Source organism: Bos javanicus, chromosome 11, assembly GCF_032452875.1.
Source record: "Bos javanicus breed banteng chromosome 11, ARS-OSU_banteng_1.0, whole genome shotgun sequence".
Classification (NCBI taxonomy): Eukaryota; Metazoa; Chordata; class Mammalia; order Artiodactyla; family Bovidae; genus Bos; species Bos javanicus.
The window spans coordinates 9,413,907-9,431,384 of record NC_083878.1 but is presented as its reverse complement, the minus strand read 5'-3'; the positions used below and the strand labels follow the sequence as shown (position 1 = coordinate 9,431,384).

At 46.9% G+C, this 17,478-nt stretch overlaps 2 protein-coding genes and 1 long non-coding RNA gene across 8 annotated transcripts in view; 2 read left to right on the top strand and 1 right to left on the bottom strand.

The window, feature by feature from the left end:
• FHL2 (four and a half LIM domains 2) overlaps positions 1–964 on the top strand; it is a 54,111-nt gene extending 53,147 nt beyond the window's left edge. For all 4 annotated transcript variants that reach the window (XM_061431812.1, XM_061431810.1, XM_061431811.1 and 1 more), the window contains exon 6: positions 500–964. In XM_061431812.1, coding sequence (XP_061287796.1) covers positions 500–651 — 152 coding nt within the window. In that variant the 3' untranslated portion in view covers positions 652–964. The remainder of the gene's footprint in view (positions 1–499) is intronic.
• A 1,837-nt stretch (positions 965–2,801) lies between these two features.
• C11H2orf49 (chromosome 11 C2orf49 homolog) lies at positions 2,802–13,225 on the bottom strand. 2 transcript variants are annotated; one of them, XM_061431814.1, is made up of 5 exons: positions 13,127–13,225; positions 11,312–11,478; positions 7,436–7,811; positions 5,540–5,614; positions 2,802–5,134 (listed from the first exon to the last, which is right to left on the bottom strand). In XM_061431814.1, the coding sequence occupies exons 1-4, from the start codon at positions 13,223–13,225 to the stop codon at positions 5,558–5,560; spliced, it is 699 nt and encodes a 232-aa protein (XP_061287798.1). In that variant the 3' UTR covers positions 2,802–5,134; positions 5,540–5,557. The 2 variants fall into 2 exon arrangements, with proteins under 2 accessions (XP_061287798.1, XP_061287797.1); XM_061431813.1 differs by having other exon boundaries at positions 2,802–5,614.
• Positions 13,226–13,540: 315 nt separating this feature from the next.
• LOC133256777 (uncharacterized) lies at positions 13,541–15,089 on the top strand. 2 transcript variants are annotated; one of them, XR_009739304.1, is made up of 3 exons: positions 13,541–13,616; positions 14,278–14,328; positions 14,721–15,089. It is a non-coding gene; the product is annotated as an uncharacterized LOC133256777 (long non-coding RNA). The 2 variants fall into 2 exon arrangements; XR_009739303.1 differs by having other exon boundaries at positions 14,699–15,089.
• Positions 15,090–17,478: the final 2,389 nt, after the last annotated feature.

Below are 17,478 nucleotides of genomic sequence, written 5' to 3'. Positions count from 1 at the left end.
TTGCAACCGGGCCTGTGTTTAGACTGAAACAAGGTCCTATTGTTTCAGTAAAGGATGGTTTTCTCTGCACACATCCTCCTAACCCGCTCTCAGTTCCACCACCCTGTGCAGGAGAGTCCACCCCTCCACCCCGGCCCACACAGCGTCTCCTCCGTGAGGCCACGTTCCACCTCTCTTCTCCCTCATTCTTTACATCGAGAAACTTCCGAGCACCAGACCTGAGGTGCGCAGTGAAGGAGTAACAGAAATCAGTTCCCAGATGCACAGTAGGAGGAATACACACACACAGCAGGAGTCTCATGATGAGTGATGACCATGTAATGCTGGCCCGTCTTATTTTTCTGAGGCTCAGGAGCTCCCCAACCTGAGTGTGGAATCTAATTTAAACGTGGAGCCCAGCCCCTCGAAGTTGTAAGAGGTTCACACTGTCTACAGTACAGGAGCCAGGCTGCCCGGCTCCCTCTCCATCTTCATCCGTGTCTTCTTCCTGCCTCCGCAGGACTGGGCGGCACCAAGTACATCTCCTTCGAGGAGCGGCAGTGGCATAACGACTGCTTCAACTGCAAGAAGTGCTCGCTGTCGCTGGTGGGGCGAGGCTTCCTCACGGAGAGGGATGACATCCTGTGCCCCGACTGCGGGAAGGACATCTGAGCGACTCCCCACTACTCTGACTCCCCCACCTACCCAGGTCCCTGCTCGAGCTGCACGCAGACGCTGTTTGCTTCCTCCGCCTGCCACCGGGCAATGCTGCAACCCGGTCCCCTGGCCACTGCGGGACTTTCCTCTGCGCTTCTCAGCGATACTCACCTGTTTAAGTCCTTTAATCCACACTCTGTGCATGGGAAGGAGAAAACTCATGGGAACCTTAGGCGGGAAAGGGTTTTGACTCTGTAATCAAGCGAGACCAATCCGAGTGTAAAAATCATTTTGAGTGATATCTTTATAAACATTTCTTTCACGCGTATTTAAGTGCAGTTTGTCACAAACTTGACCGTTTCTTAACTATGGTAAGGTAATAAGGAGCTGGTACTTCCGGTGTAACTTCCTGCCGTGTGGGGCTGCAAGCAAGATGACATGGCTTACAATAAAGGTATCCAGGGCAAAATCTTTTGCCAGGCGCAGTGTGTGATCTAGTGATGAAACATGCAGGTTCTGAGTATCAACAACACTTTACAGGACTTCCCTGACAGTCCACTGCTTAAGACTCTGCGCTTCCATGTCCCCCTTCCAGGGGCCATGGGTTCAATCCCTGCTCAGGGAATTGAGATTCCGCATGCCACGCAGGTTCAATGCCTGTTCAATGCCTGGGTCAGGAAGATCCCCCTGGGGAAGAAATGGTAACCCACTCCCGTATTATTGCCTAGGAAATCCCATGCATGGGCCTGGCAGGCTACAGGGTTGCAAAGAGTTGGACAGAACTTAGCAACCAAACAGCAACAACAAAAGCTTTAATTATTAGTCTATATATATATATATATAAGTTCAAATATGCTTAAAAAAGATCAATAATTTTTACTAGAAAAAATGTATAGAGCTATTATGTACTTACTGAACTAGTCTTATATCTGTTCTTTGATTAAACTGAACGCTTAGTTAAGGCTGGACACAGTTAACAGTTTCCAGTTACCCTTAGAATCAAATCCTAATTCCTACACGGCTGTGTAAATCCTAGGTTATCTGGCCCCTGCCCCCTGCCCCCATCCCTGGTTTCTGGGTAATTTCATAATAGGCTCCCTGTTCTCACTGATCTGAACCACAGCGGCCTTTCTGCCATGAGACCCTCATTCTGCACCTAGCTGGTGTCTGAGTTATCCAGGGCTGGGAGCAAAGAACCCCAACACTTTCTGCTCCTCATGATTCCGAGTCAGCTGCCAGCGCTGGTCTCATCTGGCAGTGGAGAAGGGTGACCCACAGTCAGGGGTCTTGGGGCATGCTGACTGCTGGCTGGGACACAGTTCTCCGGTGGGCTTTTCCCACAGCTGTAGCATGGGTCCAAGCGTGAGCACTTGACCGGTTCCACACCCAGCAGTGGGACGCAGACTCTGCCTTTTATGGGCAGAGCAGCAACGACCACACAGTCCTTTGAACCCCACGACAAACAGGACTCTTCTCCTGAAAGCTTTCCAAGCTGCCTCCCCTTAAAGCACCATCTCTTCCTGGAGGACCTTCCCTAACGCTCCTCACCACCCCCATCCCTCACTGTTCAACTGCAGAGTCTGAGTTTCCTCCTATCATTGCGATTATCTACCATCCTGAGCAGGAACTTACCTAACTCACGTCTTTATCTTTTCCGCCACAACAAGGAAGACGACTGAGCTCAGTACAGACAGCACAGAATACATCAGTCAGCAAAAGGCACTGTGGGAAAACTGATCTGCATGGAAATGAGATTTTTTTGGTCTCTTCTGTCCAAACAAAAGAAAAGATCTACGTTTAAGTTCAAGGTAGAAAGTCACCTGAGGCTTTTCCAAATTCCTTAGTTAATTTAGAGCTTCAATTTCCAACAGTAAAACATCAGTAAAAAAATAAGAGATAACTTTTTCAAGATTACTCCAGAAACAAATCCCGCTCAGCTGAGCCTCTGCTGAGTCCACGTTTGCCAGGACAGCTGACCGAGGACCATGGGGGCTGGTGGCTCCGTCCCTGGAAGAACAGGGCCACCAGTGGGTAGCCCAAGGACCCCCACTCAGCCCTCACGCAGGCCCAGGATGGCTAGACTACTGAGAAGTCGATCCAGGTACAGAAGGTTGTACTATAAGGAATAAACAAGTTTCTATACAGCAAAAAAAAAATCAAATCACTACATGTTTTTACATTTTATTTTTGTTATGAATGACAGACCTACTCAGTAATTTTACTCCTTTTATTTAAATAAGGATAAGCCTACTTAAAAGACTGTTGACATACAAAAATGTATATTACAAGGTTAAACTCTCTGTAAACTCTCTGTACCGAATTACAAAACCAGCATGTAATAAAAGAGAACACTTAAAACATGGCCATTCCGGAGGCTCTAAGGATGACAAGCTCCACAGCAACCCACAGAGGAAGGATGTCTCACAGACCTATGACTTCACCTACAGGCAGTTTCACTTAATCCAAGTTTTTAGAAGGTCGTTGCTATTGAATGAGTCTCTAGATCAGTTTTAGAATCATCTCTCAAAACTTAAGTCAACCAAAATGCTGTTTCAAATAAGAATTACAATTCTGAAGAATTTTAATACTAGCAGAGATATGATGGCCTCATAGTGGTATTTGCAAAGTGCCTGGTCGCTGCCCAAAGAGATTCTGGTGAACTGCCCGCCTCCTCGGCCACTGGGCGACAGACCCTCTCGGACCCCTGCACCAGCGTCTGGTCCGCAAGGAGGACGGGGCTCACCTAGCTCTGGCCTCAGTGATCAGCGGGCCAAGCAATCTGACTTGCAAATAAATGTAAGCCTGGAGTTCAGGATCTATAGGGTGAAGGAGAAGGAGCAGAGAAAGTAGAACTGTGGGAGAGGAGAGTATGAAAAAGGAAAACCGGGAGCAAAGAGGGAGAGGCATAGGAGCCCAGGTGCCTAGGAAGTAGACATGTGCCTACATCGGGAGCCACCTGACTTGACCACCCACCCTTCACTCACTTCATCCAAGCCACCAGATGGCCCCTGTCAAGGAGCAAGGGGCAGTCCACATGAGTGCCGCTCAGGTCAAGGCCTGGAGACAAGCCCATAAAGTGACCTGGGACTGCTGTCATCGCCCACGGAGCCGTGTCCACTCTGTGCTCGGATTTGGCGAACGTGACCCACAGTACTTGGCTGAGGCTTCTCCACTCTTCAAACTCAAAACGGCTCAATAATATGCTGCTATATGAGCACTGACGCTGAATGTTCGTAATATAAACTTCAATTTGAAGCAACAATGTTACACAGTTCAGCTGTTATTACCAACCTACTCTGTAAGTTAAATATACAAATTAAAAATTATTTTTATTGAGTAACTAAAAACAAGTTTCCACTGACGTAAAACTGTCAACAGCTAACTCTCTCTAACTAGGAGAGAGATGCAAATGGAAGAGGAGACAGCAGAACATAAAATACAATCTGCCATTCTACCCTAAAATCTGCACTTGCAAAATCTCCCTTTACACACAGTATGTGTAGGATTATGGTTGTCCTTTAACATACCCAGATGTCAGCCCTGCAGATAACAAAGCATGTTTAACAATTTACCGTAACATTAACAACTGACACAGCACTAGTGTCTGTCAGTTTTGTCTTATGTGTACGGATTTATAGTCTAGATAAAGGCAGAAAGGCTGAAAACTGTAGGGTTAAAGTTTGGGTATAATACCTATCTTCAAGGCTGAATGAATGTTTTGTAAGGCGATTCAGAGCTAAAATGCTTGTTTTAACAAATCAACAAAGGGATGAACTGCTCTAGGAAGGAAAACTCCAATCTGAGGGTCACTCATAGGAGGGAAGAATGTGAAGTGCCCTTGACCTTGGTCAGAAACACACGGCAGAACACGGACCTGGGAACTCATGAGCACGAGGCTAGCGTGTCTCCCCAATGACTTCTGCTAGTGGACTGGAGTGACACCACTTCACACACCATGAAACCTCTGGTGCCTCCGCAGTACCCCCACTGCCCCGCGCTGCTCTGAGCAACCCCCAGACTCAGCGGCCTCTCTCCTGCCAACTGCACATGGCTTCCTGGATCCTCAGGCTCTGGCCTTCTACCCTCTCTTCCTATCCCCCGAGTCTCCTGCCATCAGATACCACCTCCAACAGGATCACTCCCCTCAAGAGCTTAAAGCCAGCTTCACTTGGAAAAGATTACGCTCCAAGGAAGGAGTGATTCCTGACTGAGAGGGAGGTCAGAGCTGCCATGACTACGTGGCAGGAGCATCCAAGGCCTGGGCAGTTTACTCTCCAAAAATCAACTCACAATTAAAGGGAAGAAGGAGCAGGAACAGCACTGGGCTCCCTTTTGGCTTCTATGCAAAGAGGCAACATGGGCGTCAAGGACAGCAGTGTCCTCTGAACGTTCTGAGCAGGTAGCTGGCAGCACTGCAAACATGCTCTCCATGGGGAACCCTGAAGAGGACTCTGGCAGTACTCACTAAAACACTGTGATGAACTGCTATATTCTTTTGCTTGGGAAAAGAAATAAAAATCATGAATTTCTAATGTATTTGAGTTTAAAAAAACCCTCAAATTTCCCCAAAGACCAAAACAGACAATTGAGCATAATTCTTAAAATTCAACAAATATTTTATACCAGACTTGCAGCTAATTATGTGACTAGGGCCAATATAAATGACTTTACTACACCACTTGTTTAAAAAGAAATTCCTTCCTAATCAGAGAATGAAAGGCAAGATTTCCACCCCCGCCCCCCCACAGGAAGGAAAGGAGGGAGAAAGGGAAAGAAAAGGACTTTATTTTTTTTTGAACCTAATTTAAACCTCTTAAGAAAATTCCACAATAATCAAGATCTCTGTAAATACTGTCAATATATGTGAACTTGCTTGAAAAACTACAGTTACAGTTATATTTACATTTTTGGAAACTTTCCTTCACGGCCATGTCACATGCTGTATCTTCCTCTTGGCTTCTGGGGGTTTCAGGTTAATCTGAAAACACAGGAGCAGAAGTCAGTGCACACTTGCACAAATGTCGAAGGATAACCCAAAGGCATATTTTACACCAAGACTGACCGCTGACACAGGAATGGTGGCGCACTGCTGCCGCCTGGTGGAGGAACTGGAGGCAGCAGGAAAGAAGGCCAGCCCCCAGTCCTGTGTTCACAGCTGCGGTTCTCAGATGTCTGCTGGACAGACTGGCCTGGGGCACAGACAACATGCCCAGGCTTGGACCTCACCCCAGAGCCAACTCAACCAACACCCTCAGGAAGTGCTGGAACGCGACCCTGACCCCAGCGGGGTTTTCTGGAAGCGCCCCCAGTTACACTCAGAGATGAGAACGACAGCCATTCCAGACCTGCTTCCTCCCTGCGGGGCCCATCGCACCCCAACCTCACAGTCTATGATCTGAGTACAAGATTTAAAAGAAAAGTCACATCTCTCAAAGAATCAAAGTTTTCTGAGTAGAAAAATGCTTTCCAAGAGCTTGGGGGAAAAAAAAAATCCTCAGTGCTCACTGACCATAATATTCAAGGGCCTCCCTCACAGTTCCACCTCTCCTCTCCCCCCATGCCCCCAGCAGTGACTGAGGACAGAAGCAGCGTGGCGTCATCAGAAGCACGTGTGCTGGGGTCAAGCAGACCTGAACTCGACTACAGACTGGAGCCCTAGTTTGTTTAAATTACTGAGGCGGCTTCCTCCTCATCTGTGAAATGGGAAGACCTACTGTACCCACCACAGGGGGTGGCTGAAAGAAGTCTGAACAATGAACTGAAACGAGAATTGTGGGCTGGTCAGGTCACTGCAGCTCTCTCTCCGGGGTCTGCTATTTAGGTCTCAACTAGTCAGTCTTGATCTCTTTGACATAGAACATGAAGATGATAACAAAGCTGAAGAATATACAGGAATGCTGAGGACTGAATACCTTTGTCCCTCAAACTCCCTGTGCTGAATCCTGACCCACAAGGTGGCAGTGCTGGAGGGGGGCCTCTGGGAGGCAGTTAGGTCATGAAGGGGATGAGTGCCTGCCCCCATAAAACAGACCCCAGAGAGCATCCTGCCCCTTCTGCCAGGAGAGGACGCAGAGGGAGCGGCTGACTCTGAACCAGGAAGTGGGCCCTGACCAGACGCTGAGTCTGCCTTGACTGTGGGACCCAGTCTCCAGGGCTGCAGGAAACGAACGTTTACTGTTGGAGCCACCCAGTCAGCGGCGTCTGTGGTTAATATCGGCCTGAATGAACTAAGACAAGGAGTGAAAGCTATAAAACTGCACATATATATGTATGTAAAATCTCATAATTAAACTCAATATATTCTGGCAACTCTACAGGTCTGCCATTTGAAATGCAAGCATTCAGACAGTAAGTCTAGTGGAGCCTAACAGAGCAGCGTCTCCCAAACCACCTCCATCCTCCTAAAGACAGGTGCATGTGAGGGGGGAGGGAGAGGCAACTGGTAAACCCTAAAGACTCTGGTGTGATTTTAAGGTAAGTGCAAAACAGACCAATTCAAGGTCAATATCTACAATGCCGTTTAATAAATGTGTAACCCTGCCCAACCGAGTTAACATTCTGAGTCTTGCTAACACAGGACTACTTCTCCCCTTTAGTTCTAAGAGCACAATCTAGGAAAAGTGCCCAAAAGGCACTCCCTTTACATGTTTTAAGCAGAAATAAACTGAGTGCACTTTAAAAGACATTAGCTTATCATGGATCCCAGGGCCACACACAGGGAATGAGACGTAGAAACGAGACACCTCTGCAGAACGGACCCCAGGCATGCAGCTGGCACGCACCGCGAGGCAGCACTCACCGAGGCCTCGGCCTCCTCCTTGGGAGCAGCTCGCTTTAACTTCACGGGAGTGGCTCCCACAGGCGACAAAGGCGGCGACTTCACAGGGCCCAAGGGACTTTTCCTATGTGTTAAGTCATGGTTCTGCTTAGTGTCATTATTACCGTGTTCCATTTTATTGTTCGTAGGCAAATTGGAAGACAAAACTAGGGGTGAAACACTCGAGGAAGAATCTGACGATTTTCTAAAGGTATTACTGGTAGCGCTCGCCTGGGGCGGGGGCCTGAGCCGGTCATTATCCCCGTTCTCCGTCTTCTTCACTTTTATGCTTGTACTTGTTGAACTTCCGTCAAACACAATGAGGGGTCTTTTCCGCAACCCATCTGCAGGGCTACTCCTGAAATCACAGAGATGTATTCATGAAAAGTACTCTCTGAATGGCAAACCAGTTCCCTGGAACTCAAAGCTAAAATGATCAAAAAAGATTTGCCTAATCTAAGTAGGACTACTGGAAATGAAGTTTTCTATGTTTACCCTAAATGAAATAACTTTCTGCTGCTTTGAACTTTACAAAATTTATCAACAAAAATTTAGTTATCTTTCATGTATACAGAAGACATAGTTATTTTTAGAGCATCAATCCATCAACTAACCCTAAAACTTCAAGTGGGCCTTATGAAGCATTATACGAACAAAGCTAGTGGAGGTGACGGAATTTCAGTTGAGCTGTGTCAAAGCCTAAAAGATAGTGCTTTGAAAGTGCTGCACTCAATATGCCAGCAAATTTGGAAAACTCAGCAGTGGCCACAAGACTGGAAAAGGTCAGTTTTCATTCCAATCCCAAAGAAAGGCAAAGAATGTTCAAACGACCGCACAATTGCACTCATTTCACATGCTAGCAAGGTAGTGCTCAAAATCCTTCAAGATAGGTTTCAACAATACATGAACTAAGAACTTCCAGATGTACAAGATGGATTTAGAAAATGCAGAGGAGCCAGAGATCAAACTGCCAACATTCACTGGATCATAGTAAAAGCAAGGGAATTCCAAAAAACATCTATTTCTGCTTCACCGACAAAGCTAAAGTCTTTGAATGTGTGGATCACAACAAACTGTGGAAAACTCTTCAAAAGATCAGAATACCACACCACCTTACCCGTCTCCTAAGAAACCTGTATAAAAGACAAGAAGCAACAGTTAGAACCGGATATGAAATAATCAACTGGTTCAAAACTGGGAAAGGAGTACATCAAGGCTGTATATTGTCACCCTGCTTATTTAACTTGTATGCAGAGTACAACATGCGAAATGCCAGGCTGGATGACTCACAAGCTGGAGTCAAGATTGCCGGGAGAAACATCAACAACCTCAGATATGCAGATGACACTACCCTTATGGCAGAAAGTGAAGAGGAACTAAAAAGCCTCTTGATGAAAGTGAAAGAGGAGAGTGAAAAAGCTGGCTTAAAGCTCAACATTCACAAAACTAAGATCATGGCATCCAGTCCCATCACTTCGTAGCAAAGAGATAGGGAAACAATGGAAACAGTGATAGACTATTTTCTTGGGCTCCAAAATCACTATGGGTGGTAACTGCAGCCATGAAATTGAAAGACTCTTGCTCCTTGGAAGAAAAGCTATGACAAAGCTAGGCAGCATATTAAAAAGCAGAGATATCACTTTGCCAACAAAGGTCCCTATAAGTCAAAGCTATGGTTTTTCCAGTAGTCATGTACCAGTGTGAGAACTGGACCATGAATAAGGCTGAGTGCTGAAGAACTGATGCTTTCGAACTGTGATGCTGGAGAACTCGTGAGAGTCCCTTGGATGCAAGGAGATCAAACCAGTCAATCCTAAAGGAAATCAACCCGGAATATTCATTGGAAGGACTGATGCCAAAGCTGAAGCTTTAATACTTTAGCCACCTCATGTAAAGAACTGACTCACTGGAAAAGACCCTGATGCTGGGAAAGATTAGGGACAGGAGAAGGGGACAACAGAGGATGAGATGGTTGGATGATATCACTGACTCAATGGACATGAGTTTGAGCAAACTCAGGGAGATGGTGAAGGACAGGGAAGCCTGGTGTACTACAGTCCATGGACAGAGACTTGGATATAACTCAATGACTGAACAACAACAAAAAATTTTAACTTTTAAAAATTACCATTCTGTTGACAGAGTTATCCTGCCCATGTATCACTGATTATTTAGAAAGGCTAACAAACTACAAAACTACACTAAACCACCATACTGGCAGCTTACACCAAGGAATTGACAGGACATCTGACCCCACTCATTAAAAGTCCTTAAGTCCAGGCATTTTCTAAACTAACTGTAACATTTATATAATTTTAAGTTCGTAACTGCCAAGTCTTCACATTCAGTTTCTGAAAACCTAATTTCCACTCTTAATTGTAAGTATAAATAATAAAAGCATTCATTTGTTCAGTATTAATTAGACCTCAAGTGAAACAAACGTCTTGGCCGGGATGGGGTGGGGGGCGCAGTTTCAGTTAGACATGTTAAAAGAACTTGAACAACCAGTTATTAGGAAAAACACTTCCGCTCTGCTACTGAGAGTCCTACCAGGGACCAGCAGCATCAGCACCGCCTCGGGAGCCTGTAAGAAATACGCTCATCCTGAGCTGACTGTGTTCTGATCAACACTGAGACTGTACACACACCTGTTCGCCAAAAGACTATACACAGATGACACAGGTGGGATGTTCTTCCACTATTCTCAGAAGTGGGAAATAATCACCCGTCAGTCAGGAATCTTTCTTCGTCACTAGAGATTAAAACCACTAACTCAGAGCTAAGGTGCTCCTTCTGCAGCCCTCTCATTCCATCTTCTCCCACTGTCTGCACTGCCAAGGACAGTGAGGCTCTAAAAAAAATATTCAGTGATTAATCAATAGCACCCAATGTAATGAAATAGACACAGGAAAATAATTAATTAGGCCACTTAGAGATCTTAAGATACTTCGTCCTAACTAACTATGCTGACTAATTAAATGTACAAAAGGAAATTTATCTGCTTGTGGTTTGACGAACATTTTTCTGGAATTTAAAATTTTCTGGGGTTTATGGAAGTGATACAACCATCTCTTTATTTCTGTTTTATTCACAGACCTCATGGCCGTATCTGACTCCATTTTTCCCTCCTACTTTAATAAATCTTGTTGGCTCTGCCTCCAAAACACAACCAGACCCCAAATGTTTCTGACCAAGTCCAGTACCTCCCCCAGAATCGCCACTGTCCACTGCCAGGAGTACAGAACAACGCCCGGCCTGGTTCCGCCACCCTCCCCCAACCTTAAACCACGTCTCAGTATAGCAGCCAAGAGTAAACCTCTTAACATGTGCATCAGGCGGTATCATCTCTCTCCTGGAAATCCTGCGGTGGCTGCTCACCTCAGGGCAGCCCAGGTCCTCCCGCGCTCAGCCCCTGCGCCGCCTCCCCTGCCCGGCCCCGCCTGCCTCCAGGCTGCTCCGGCCATCGTGTGGACACAGCCCTGGCCTGGCGCTCGTGTTCGGCCCAGAACCTGGCTCACCCCTACTTTCCACAGGTCTCTCCACTGAAATGTCACCTCTCAGCAAGGCTGTCCCTGGGCACTTCACCCACAGCTGTCATCCCTCTTCCCATGTCACTGTTCTCCTTCGCATTGACCACACTGCAGCATGCCCTGCATTTGACTTAACTTTTTTACTGTGTTTCTCCCAATTCAAATTTGAGCAAGGAGTTCGGTCAGTTTTATTTACACTACAGCACAATGCCTATACTCAATAAACAGTAGCTGAGCAAGTATTTTTTTACCTAAATTCACCTGGGGAAAAAGAAAAGCAAGATTGTTCAGGCATATAAAACAATAACCAGAACCACAGAAAAAGTACCTTTTTGTCTCCTTTTTTATCTCGTGTTGTTCTCTCTTCTTTTCCATCATTTTCCCCCATCTACTCTTTGGCAAATCCCTCTGAGGCAGTGGTATTGCATGCTGAACATAAAGGTCGGTCAGGCTGTCTTTGTTTACTCTCATGTCATTTTCAACAGTTATGTTCTTCTGTGCAAAAGGAAGCAAAAGTAATTTCAAAACAACAGCCTTCATTTTAAGCACCTATCAAACAGGGTAAGACATGAGTGCTGAGATAACAAGTATAAAGCCACTTTCATGTTTGGACACGTGCCTAACATCCTGTATGCTGCTGCAAGAAGTGGTACTATAGAAAGGCTAAGCTCTTCAAGTTTTCTGTCCAGCTTCATCCTAAAGACAATGGTCATGTGTTCTCAGTGTGGAAGGACAGCAGTCCACGCTGCTCAACCCACACAGGAGGCATAAAGGCCATTTCCAGTAGCAGCATCTTAACCTATGAATGCAACTGCAAACTGGGAACTGTCTGGGGAGACCAGACAAAAGCAAGCAAGCAATGATAACAGTTACTCCATCCTGTCAGAAAGGTATCTAGAGAGCTACTGTCATGAGCAGATGGGCGGGTTGGAGGTCTCACCCCCTATGTTCTTCCCCAAGTTTCCCTTCTTGGGAAACTATATTAAACCTGAGCTCACCACCCAGACCTCAAAGCGATTCTCAAACTGATCTCTGGACCAGCTGCAAGAACCTGTTAAAAATGGCACTCCTCAGGCCACACTTCAAAATTACTGAACCAGAAACTTTGTGCATTGAACCCAGCAGTCTGTGTTTTCACACATGCTGGGGTGACTGTGAGGGACCTAAAAAGTTTCACAACCACAGGGAAAAAAGGTAATTGATATCTCTAAAAAATTCTACCGAGGTGCGGGGTGGGGGGTGGGAGGTGAGAGGGCCGGGTTTGAGGAAACCAGAGAAAGAGTATTGAGGGGAAAAACAAAAGGAAAATAACAAAACATGCCACTTAAAACCCCCCAAAGTTTTCAGCAATTCTCCACCACTTTAAACAAAACTCATCACTTAAAAAAAAAAAACTTTTTTATACTGGACGATTAACAATATTGTGATAGTTTCAGGTGGACAGCAAAGGGACCCAGCCGTACACATACACAGATCCATTCTCCCCCAAACCCCCCTCCCATCCAGGCTGCTGCACAATACTGAACACAGTTCCCGGTGCTCTAGAGTACGACAAAACTCAACACTTTTTTTTTTTTTTTTTGGTCTTATCTTTCGTCTGCTATCAGAGGCCACAACAGCTGAAAAAGAGCAAACGCTGCTTTGAGAGCCAGGAGCCCTGAGTTCTCCGGGGGCACCGTCTAACGGCGGTGTGAACACAGAAGTCACTCCACCTGTCTGGGGCTCAGTTTCCCCATCTTTGAACTCAGTGAGTGTGGAGAACGGACGACTTCTCCGATGCCCTCCAGGCCGGCAGCCGGGGACCGCCACCCCTTGTTCCCATTCTTCCACGACCTTCCCCAGCCCCTCTTGGCAGGCCCTTGATCACACCCAGGCCGCGGGGGTCGTCTGGACTCCCCTTTCCGAGCCATCGGAATCCCAAAAGAGTATTCCTAACTCCCAGGAGTCCCTAGAACTCTGAGGACGTCTCTCTCTCGACATGCAAGGGCGGAGACCCGGCCGGTCCGCGCGGGGCGGAGAACGGCTCGATCCGGCGGCTGGCACGGCGGCGGCGGGTGTGTCGGGTGCCGCCGAGGACTACTCGGGGCGAGATCAAGTCCCAGCGCCTCCCCGAAGCAGGCCCGCCCGCAGCAGCGCGCCGCACCTGCTCCAGGGTGAGGAGAAGGAACTCCTGGGACAGCAGCTCCGGGTGCAGCAGCAGCTCCGAATCCGTGCAGCTGCGACCGCCCACATCCCCCGCCATCGTCGTCGCCAGGAGACCCCGGCCAGCTACCCACAAGTCTCCCGCGAGCAAGCGTCCCGGAAGTGACGTCACGGCAGGCGCGGCGGCCTCGGGTGTGTAGTCACTCTGTATGTGCCGCGCGTCGCGCTCCGCCTCTCCGGGAAGGCTAGGGTGCTGGGCGGGCTCTAACCGGGGAATATCCCCGGAGGCATAAAGAAGTGAAAGAGCTCCCTGCAGAGGAAACTGGCGTTTCCAGTCTGGCAGGAAGAGAGGAAAAGGCGAAGTTCACGAGCCACGATTGGTCGCGCCTGGTCGCGCCTCATATGACGTCAGAGACAGAAACCAATGGGAGTCCAAGGGCAGCCTCGCGGGAAGACGGCAAGGGAGGCCGGTAGAAGTTAGTGTAAATATGGTGAGTAGTGTCATGAAAACTTCTTGGTTTTATTTTTTGAACTTTTTTATTGTTTGTTTCCTAATCTTCCTTCAATATGATGTAAGGCCAAAGGCTTTAATTCCCTGGAACCCAGCGCCTGGCACATAGTAGGCACTCAAGTATTTGTTCCCGAAATAATACTCTGAATGAACCTACTCACACATGAAAGAGCAACCGAGAAGTGCCGGGGACACAGACGCACGTTGGTTTAGTTTCCCCAGTTGTGAAATGAGAATAACGCCCCTCACACTGTTGTGAAGATGGAGCCAAAGTAGGGCAAATCCCTCCCCTGTTATTTCTGCTGCTGTTACTGCTAAGTCGCTTCAGTCATGTCCGACTCTGTGCGACCCCATAGACGGCAGCCCACCAGGCTCCCCCGTCCCTGGGATTCTCCAGGCAAGAACACTGGAGTGGGTTGCCATTTCCTTCTCCGATGCATGAAGGTGAAAAGAGAAAGTGAAGTCACTCAGTCATGTCCGACTCTTAGCGACCCCATAGACTGCAGCCTACCAGGCTCCTCCGCCCATGGAGTTTTCCAGGCAAGAGTACTGGAGTGGGGTGCCATTGCCTGTTACCTCTAGCTACCTGGAAATGTGACTACCGGTTCTTGTCCCCCCCCCCCCCCCCCCGTGGTTTTCAGGACTTAACCTTATGTCTCAAGCTCTTCATCAGCAAAAACGTTTTATGGCAGGTAAGACTTGTGCTTTTTATTTTTTTCCTCGTATTTTCCAGTTTAAAACTAGAAGTACTTCCCTGGTTAAAACGAAATCCTTTTAAGATAACTATTGGTGCCTCTGAAACAAACGTTTCAGGATAGGAGTGTCCCCAGGGCAGAAGAATAAAATCAAGAGTCAGAGAGGAGGAAGTATTGGTAAAGTTCCAGCGCCCTCCCCACTCCAGGGGAAGGAGAGACAGGGTCTTTGGTAATGCCTGCCCTCACTCCATCCTAGGAAGAGCCTTAGAGAGAAGAGCCTCTGAAAACAGGTGGTCTGCTGTGTTTTAATCAGTTTCTGGTGCAGAAGTAGGGCGGGGGATAATTTGCCTTTCTAACGATTTTTGAGGTGCTGTTTTGAATGTGTACAGGCAGAAGGGCCACCTGAAAGAGACTTCTGCCACATCGAAGCAAGGAAGCTACAGGCATCTGACTTGCAAGCCAGGCAGACACCATGATTGGAGGCTTCAAGCCAGGCTTGTCAGCACCTAAACCACAAGACTGAAAACCAAACCCCAGAATGGACAAAGAGCGCCTCTGAATTCGTGTGGGACCAGAGATTTGAGGACCAGACATCTCCTGCTTCTCCTTGTCCTGGCACCTTACACATTCCCTAACCAGACACAGCCCTTAGGAAGAGCGCTGGCCTCCTGTGATAAGATTATTGTCACTGGCAGCTAAGTGGGGCTTAAAGTAGAAATAAAGTTCAGTTACAGAAAAAAAGTTCCATTTGTTCCACATTTGAGTTTCTAGACTGAAGTTCATTCCTGCTACAACAGTATTATCTGTATTATATAGTAACCGCAAATGTTCAGGTTTTATTATGAGAATTTCCCCTTCCTCAGAGATCGTGAGGTTTTCATTATTTTTATTTGGGGCCTGTAGTTGACAAGAACAAAGCTGAGGAAAAACAACAAACACTGCCCTGCTTGGCGTCATCACCTCACTGGTTATGAGCTCCTCTGGAACATAGTCCACCACCCCACCCTGACCCTCTGCATCGGCCCTAGCAACACAGTGCATACGCTTAGTAAGTATTCAGTGTCTACTGAATGAATGAATCATGAACAAGATATATAATGAGAACCTGGGGTGTTGATTTCTCTTATTAGCAGTGTAATACTAAGAATTCAGTTGTATCTATTCAATGCTTAATCTTCATTAATGTTTTAGGCCATCTTTTTCACACTCTAGAACTTGTTTAGTATGGACCAAAGGGATATTTAATAAGGATAATAATTACTTCCCTGGTGGTACAGTGGATGGGAATCTGTCTGCCAATGCAGGGTACATGGGTTTGATCCTTGGTCTGGAAAGATGCCACATGCTGCAAGCGACTAAAGCCTTTGTTCCACAGCTACTAAGCCCACACTCCAGAGCCTGTGGGATGCAACTACTGAGCCCATGTGCTGCAACTACCGAAGCCCATGAGCTTAGAGCTGGTGCTCCACAGGAGAAGCCACCACAGTGAGGAGCTCACATACAGCTAGAGAATAACCTCTGCTTGCTGCAACCAGAGAAAGCCTTTGTGCAGCAAGGAAGACCCAGCACAGCCAAAAATAAATATCAGTTCAGTTCAGTTCAGTTCCATCGCTCAGTCGTGTCCGACTCTTTGCGACCCCATGAATTGCAGCTCACCAGGCCTCCCTGTCCATCACCAACTCCCGGAGTTCACTCAAACTGACGTCCATCGAGTTGGTGATGCCATCCAGCCATCTTATCCTCTGTCGTCCCCTTCTCCTCCTGCCCCCAATCCCTCCCAACATCAGAGTCTGTTCCAATGAGTCAACTCTTCGCATGAAGTAGCCAAAGTACTGGAGCTTCAGCTTTAGAATCATTCCTTCCAAAGAAATCCCAGGACTGATCTCCTTTAGAATGGACTGGCTGGATCTCCTTGCAGTCCAAGGGACTCTCAAGAGTCTTCTCCAACACCACAGTCTAAAAGCATCAATTCTTCAGCGCTCAGCTTTCTTCACAGTCCAACTCTCACATCCATACATGACTACTGGAAAAACCATAGTCTTGATTAGACAGACCTTTGTTGGCAAAGTAATGTCTCTGCTTTTGAATGTGCTATGTAGATTGGTCATAACTTTCCTTCCAAGGAGTAAGCATCTTAATTTCATGGCTGCAATCACCATCTGCAGTGATTCTGGAGTCCCCAAAAATAAAGTCTGACACTGTTTCCACTGTTTCCCCGTCTATTTCCCATGAAGTGATGGGACCAGATGCCATGATCTTCGTTTTCTGAATGTTGAGCTTTAAGCCAACTTTTTCACTCTGCTCTTTCCCTTTCATCAAGAGGCTTTTGAGTTCCTCTTCACTTTCTGCCATAAGGGTGGTGTCATCTGCATATCTGAGGTTATTGATATTTCTCCTGGCAATCTTGATTCCAGCTTGTGTTTCTTCCAGTCCAGTGTTTCTCATGATGTACTCTGCATAGAAGTTAAATAAGCAGGGTGGCAATATACAGCCTTGATGAACTCCTTTTCCTATTTGGAACCAGTCTGTTGCTCCATGTCCAGTTCTAACTGTTGCTTCCTGACCTGCATACAGATTTCTCAAGAGGCAGGTCAGGTGGTCCGGTATTCCCATTTCTTTCAGAATTTCCCACAGTTTATTGTGATCCACACAGTCAAAGGCTTTGGCATACTCAATAAAGCAGAAGTAGATGTTTTTCTGGAACTCTCTTGCTTTTTCGATGATCCAGCGGATGTTGGCAATTTGATCTCTTGTTCCTCTGCCTTTTCTAAAACCAGCTTGAACATCTGGAAGTTCACGGTTCACATAGCGTTAAAGCCTGGCTTGGAGAATTTTGAGCATTACTTTACTAGCGTGTGAGATGAGTGCAATTGTACAGTAGTTTGAGCATTCTTTGGCATTGCCTTTCTTTGGGACTGGAATGAAAGCTGACCTTTTCCAGTCACTGCTGAGTTTTCCAAATTTGCTGGCATATTGAGTGCATCAATCTTTCACAGCATCATCTTTCAGGATTTGAAATAGCTTCACCTCCACTAGCTTTGTTCGTAGTGATGCTTTCTAAGGCCCACTTGACTTCACATTCCAGGATGTCTGGCTCTAGGTGAGTGATCACACCATCGTGATTATCTGGGTCATGAAGCTCTTTTT

Coding starts and splice junctions, on each gene's coding strand:
- C11H2orf49 (XM_061431813.1), bottom strand. CDS start 13,225: ATGGCGGGGGATGTGGGCGGTCGCAGCTGCACGGATTCGGAGCTGCTG. Junction 7,812..11,311: donor ATAAAAAAGGAGACAAAAAG/GTACTTTTTCTG, acceptor CTGTGATTTCAG/GAGTAGCCCTGCAGATGGGT. Junction 5,615..7,435: donor AGGAGGAGGCCGAGGCCTCG/GTGAGTGCTGCC, acceptor CTGTGTTTTCAG/ATTAACCTGAAACCCCCAGA.